This window comes from Medicago sativa, chromosome 4, assembly GCF_051527215.1.
Source record: "Medicago sativa cultivar Bolivia chromosome 4, Bolivia_mono, whole genome shotgun sequence".
In the NCBI taxonomy this organism is placed as follows: domain Eukaryota; kingdom Viridiplantae; phylum Streptophyta; class Magnoliopsida; order Fabales; family Fabaceae; genus Medicago; species Medicago sativa.
In genome coordinates, this window is record NC_140752.1 from 20,139,695 (window position 1) to 20,145,951 (window position 6,257).

At 32.1% G+C, this 6,257-nt stretch overlaps 1 protein-coding gene across 1 annotated transcript; it reads left to right on the plus strand.

Annotated features, from left to right (window-relative positions):
• The first annotated feature begins 4,121 nt into the window (after positions 1–4,121).
• Positions 4,122–5,536, plus strand: LOC146927080 (uncharacterized). Its single transcript, XM_085700466.1, has 2 exons — positions 4,122–4,272; positions 4,658–5,536. The coding sequence occupies exons 1-2, from the start codon at positions 4,126–4,128 to the stop codon at positions 5,258–5,260; spliced, it is 750 nt and encodes a 249-aa protein (XP_085556592.1). The 5' UTR covers positions 4,122–4,125; the 3' UTR covers positions 5,261–5,536.
• The last annotated feature ends 721 nt before the right edge of the window (positions 5,537–6,257 follow it).

A 6,257-nucleotide genomic window follows, 5' to 3' on the forward strand; every position in this document is an offset into this window, starting at 1 on the left:
ATGAAAATATCTCATTAAATGAAAATAAAAGAAACCAAAAGAAAATGTCGTAAATGTTATTTTTTTTTTTAAGAAGTTAAAATGAATTATATTAACCAACCATTTTAGTCTTTCTAACATAGGAAGTGTCATAAAAGAACTAAGGAAGAGAAAAATTTTTTTTTTTTGGTTACAAAAAGTTTAGGTGGGTTCGGCTCCGGTCACCACCAGGGTCAGGGCACGCCTCCGGGCCCAAAGGGCACTTATAGAGGTACTTACAGATCACCCACCAACACTGCCCTCACATCGGCAGAGGGAATCGAACACACAACCTTCTGCAAGGAAGTGACCCGTTCCTTACCAACTGAGCCAACGTGTGTTGGTAAGGAAGAGAAAAATTTGTTACAACATGAAACCAAAGGAAGTCAATGAAGTCGTGTAACAGGCAGCGAAAAAATAAAAAAAAGCAAATGAAGCTAAAGAAGAACTCTCAAACAAAAGAGGGGATTAAATCATCAATATGATAATTGAAAGCAAAATTAGAGTGATTTATCTTCAGCCATCAATAGGATATTGAAGCTTAATTTTGTCTATAAGATGATGAATAGTTTCCCTCTTTACTTGAAAAATTCTAGCATTCTTGTCATGCCAAACAATCCACACAAGAGAGCCAAATCAAAGAAAAAACATTGCATATGTTTTTAGAAAAGCCACTCCGCGATCGTAATCGAAGTGATCTTTAACATGTGCTGACTTGGCTGTAACAAAACCTAACCACTTGTATATATCATACCAAACTTGACCAAAAACGTCACAAGTTAGTAAGAGATGATCAATATATTGAAGAAAAAAAATGTTACAAATGTTATTTCAATGTGGCTTGAAAATTAGTATATTGCATATTTAGTTAAATAGGTGCCCAAGTATGATCATTTGCGGGCCATAAGGGCCTATGACCAAGACTCAATCTAACTTGTATAGTAAATAAGTTGGACTCAATTTTTTTTTAAAGTCCACTAATATTAATAGGTCAGACCAAGACTATAGAAAAACCTACTAGGACTACCAGGTTGGACCATGTATGTGTAATTACATATACTCTATTATGCTAATAAATTTTTTGATTTCTTCAAATTTCCAATACCGAAATTTATTTATATGCAAGTTTTTTGCCACTAGGGATTTTCAATGAGTTACAAAACTCTTGGTATGGCTTTCTTATTCCAATTTCAACAAGTCTACATACTTTGTCATATTACCCTATTAATTTTTTACTATTGTGATTATCATCTCATTCTAAATTACAAAGTAAGAAACCCTAATAGAAAATAGAAAAAAAAAAAAAAAGGGCAATAGGTCAAATGTATGCAATACTTGCTTATTAGTCTTCATAAAATAAATGTACAATCTTTACAAAATTTTATTGGATGTAAAGACAATATGTGCTTATAAAGTGGAAAAAATGGATGTTCAGACTTTACATACTTTTATTGGCCTATAAGTCTCTCAAGAAATATACGTGTGTTAGCCTTTCTATAAATATATCAAAAGTTTTATTTAAGATCTTAAGCACAAATTAGTCATTTAGACAGATTAGTAGATCAGGTCAAACTTTTAAAATGTCACACCAAACCAAAAATTAAAGTCTTTGACAGATGTCATGTGATCTTAACTCAGTTGGTAAGGACAATGCATAATATATGTAAGGTCCAACCTCGGACACAACAAAAAAAAAAAGTCTTTAACAGACTAATAACCCAAACTTATACTCTAATTTTTTAAATTAGGTTTGACCTATTTAAACAAAACTCGACTCGGCCTGACATATTTCCGTCTCTAATTATCATGTTTAAATATTTTTCGTTAGCTTCTCACCATATACAAGAGTCAAGTCAAATGAAATGAATTTTTTAATTTTTTTTTTTTTAAGAAATAGTCGACTCAAATGGAATTATTTGCATCGTGTTAGCTTAGATCACTAGATACTTTCCGTAAAAAACTTGGATTACTAGATTAATTAATTTGATTAATAGGAAAATTCAGATCAGATCTTAGATTCCAGCATCATCGAGATACTCTACTAGCAAACTATTGAAAATAAAATTGAAATTTTGTTCCCGTAGCATAACGTGTGCGTGCGTGCTTGGGAAGAATCAACTATACTATATGTCAAATTTATATTCATTCAATAATTTTTGTCGAAACATAAGACATTCACCACCATAATTGGTGCCCATTAGGACGGCAGAATGCAGAGAATCTAGAATAATAACCTTCCTCAGTTGCAACCAAACTCAAAAAGTCCAAAAACCTAGTAAAATTCAATATATTATATTAATCATTGAAACTTATAAGATTTATTTAAAACATATTCAAACTCATGAATCATGAATTCTACCTAGAATGACAAATGAGAACACTTATATTGTGAGAGATGTTGTGGGTTCAAGTTCCCATGAATTCTACCTAGAATGAGAAAAATGTATAGTTAACCAGTAAATTAAACTAAAGTGATTAACGAGCTCTACCAATGACAAATTGTTCAAAAAAGCTTGAGTTCGATTTCTAGATAAAATAATATTTTATAAGACTTTACTTACATTGTAGTTGAACTCCGAATTACTAGGACTGTTATCCTATGAAAACTAGATGGTTAACAAAAAATATATAGTTTTTTTTACTAACACAAAAAAGTATAGTTATTTTAGTAAGTAATTGGCAAGTTTGAGGATTTTTATGATTTAAAATTGAGAAAAGCTAACTTGTTTCCTTAAAACACAAGTTAATGGATCAAATATAAAAGTAATTGGGATAATAGTCACTTTGGTCTCTGAATGTGGAATGAGTAGTCATAATAGTCCAATAATGTATCAAAATTTCAAAATAGTCTCTGATTGTGCACTCTGTTAGTCATAATAGTCTCTGACGCTACAATAATCTCTCGATGCTCTCGATAACTCTTATCATATGAATAGTACTTATATGGACTGATATAACAATATGTAAATATATTGAAGTACTAATATGACAGTATTAATGAAGCATTTTAACATTAGAGATTATTTTGACTAACGAATTGCACAATCAGAGACTATTTTGAAATTTTTATACATTGAGGGACTATTGTGACTACTCATTACACATTCAGGGACCAAAGTGACTATTACCCCTGAACAATTTATTGGAATGTGTGTATTACATTTAATTTTTAACTTTTTAATGAATTGAATGTACAAAATTTTAGTGAATATTTCTTCTTTTTGAGTTTCTTAATGTTGTAGTATGACTCAAAATTTGATGGATGGAGAATATTGTTGCTAAAAATATAAAAGATTTGTTTCAAATATATTTTGTGCTGAAAATATATTTACGGACAATAAATATATTTTTGTACCGTATGAAGGACGATTTGATGCAAATATATTTTGAAAGGGAATATTATATTTTTTATGCAAATATTCTTTCACCGAAGGAGAAAAAAAAAATGAAACGTATCTTCAATGTGATATTCGTTCGAAATTTATGAGTTATACTTTTACTATAAATATAGACCTTGTATCAGAGTAAACCTCGAGATAGAGGGGGCTGAAACAAGGGTTTAGAAATCAAAGGTTTGTATAGAGTTTGCTCTTGGCAACAAACACTAGGGTTGAGGTTGATTCACCTTGGAAAACACTATTAAGATTGAGTATCTTGGTCACGGGAAGAGATTGAGACTTTGGGTAGAATTAGGAGGGAGACTTATTCTTGTAACCCATTGATATCTCTTTTGTAAAGTTACTCATCATTATAGTGAAACGGAGGGAGTCTCTCTCCCCCAGACTAGGTCAATTTGGACCGAATTGGGTCAACAAATTCTTTTGTGTTCTCTCTTTCTTTCTCTCGTTGTTTTCTACTTTTGTTTGTGATTATAACTTCCATACACTTTGTTTTAGTTGCTTGACTATCGCTTTCTCCACACATCAAGTATTTTATTGGTGTGATTTTCATCGAATTCACAACACTTAATATGTGCCTTCAGGACACAAGTTAGCTGTAGCATGATAAAATATTGAGGGAGTGTATGAGAGATGATTTAATTAATAACTTGTAATAAGCTATGGTCTTCTCACGACAATATTTATGTATATATACAATACATTGCCTATGTTCCCCAACAACTTGAAACAACGGTTTTCACGCATCAAAGATACCTTCAAAAATCTGAAACTTGAGGAAAAGATATCCAACATCATCATGTCTGAATGGTCACCTGAAAATGCCAAGAAGGCTTATCTTCAAGCTCTCAAAATGGTAAGCAGAGAAAGAGCACATCATTATGTCATTCGTAAATTGAATTCCTATATGCAAGATAAATAGTCTCAAGGTTTTGTGTTGAGTTTCTGTTCTTGCCACGCGGTTGCGCAACAATTTTTGATATACTAGAGAATCTGAATTAAATGTAGTTTTAATTTATTTATTTTTAGAGGAAGAATTAGATGTAGTTGAGATAGCCATAGTTGCAATTTCAATGCATAAATATCGAAACTTTGATGTTGCAGCACAAATTATAGTCACAAATCTTTTCTGAAACTCTTATCTTTTATTTTATGGATGGACAAATGTTAGTTTTCAGGGTTTGAACCTTAAACCTTCTTGGTTAGTTTCGAGTCTTATCTTTCTTAATTTCATTTTGCAGGCAAAGAGGGACAAAGAACCCGATGTAGCCGAATTCATATCAGCTATTGCAGCAGGAAAAAATGCACAACTCATGGTGGTAGCAAGTGCTAACGTGGCTGGTTCTACCACACTAGCACTAGCTGCGGCCTCTCAACAAACACAGGGCCGTGTGGTATACATCTCATGTGGACAAAATGAATTACAAGCATCCAAAGAAGCTTTAGGAGTTCATAAAGATAGTGTTGAGTTTGTTGTAGGAGATGCTAAAACCCTTCTCTTAAATGACTACAAAGGAGCTGATTTTGTTCTTGTAGATTGTGACATGAATAATGCAAGAGAAGTTTTTCTAGCAGCATTTAAAGGTGCCAACAAAGATGGAGCACTGGTGGTTGGTTACAATGTTAGGCATAGGGCATTGAGATGGAGACAATTGAGGGCAACATATTTACCTATAGGAGAAGGGTTGCTTGTGACCAAAATTGATCTTAATGTGAAGAAGGAGAATGATATGGTTGTCCAAAAGAATAGGAGTAATTGGATTATTCAAGTAGATAATTGCACCGGGGAGGAACATATATTTAGGGTCACCTCTCCTAATAAGAAAATACATGCCGAGGTTTAAGTCGTAAATTGATCGATGATGCTGACAACACACTCTTTAACATATTTTGAATTATTAGATAAAATTCATGTAGAGTTAAATGAATTTATCTAATAATGTAAGAGTATGTTGAAAATAGTAGTTAGAAGAATATATTTCAAGTACTTATGGTAAATGTTAATTGACAGGTCCTGAAGAATTGAGCAGGAGCAATTTGTATTCTGTGTTGACTCTTTTTTTAGTATGATATGTAATGTACAAAATTTGGTTGGTAAATGAAAAAGAATATATTATGTATGCTTTTTGCTAAAGAAGTTAATTAGTCCTACGCCCTTTCAAAAAAATAAAATAAATAATTAGTTCTACGCATCTCTGGGCAACATTTTTCACTTATATATGCTACTATTTCTCTTCCGTTGTTATTTACATAAAAATAAAATAAATTTTAATGTATTTTTTTTTAAGAGGCAAAAATGACCACAAACCAATAAGTCCCTTCTCACAAGGTGTGAGATATGGAACTCACATGAAAAACAACAGTCGCATTCAAGAATCAACAAAGAGAGAAAAATGGGTTAAGCTTCTAAAGTTGGTAATCAAAGTCAAATTGGTCTTATTTTGACTTCAACCACAAAAAGAATGAAGTTTTACTTTTTCACTCGCTTGCATCTGCTCCTCTTTTTTTTTTTTTTTTGAAAAATACTCTTATTTTTCTCTTTCCAAATAATATGAAAAACCTGTTGTAGTTGTTTGGAAGATCCACCTAACCCTCTAAATTGAACAATATGCTCTAGTAACGATCCTTGATTAACAGATTGGCAACCTAGCCAACCTGAAACCAAAGATCACAGTTGGCCATAAAACTTGCAACGGAAAAAATAAATTGTCTCTATCCTCTTGCATGCGACACAAACCTGAACAAATTTGATCATTGGTTGTCATAACCCTTTTGGTGAACCATATTGTCTTTTGTAAGCATCTGGTTGAGTAATAAACGCCACACAAAAAGAGTGATTTT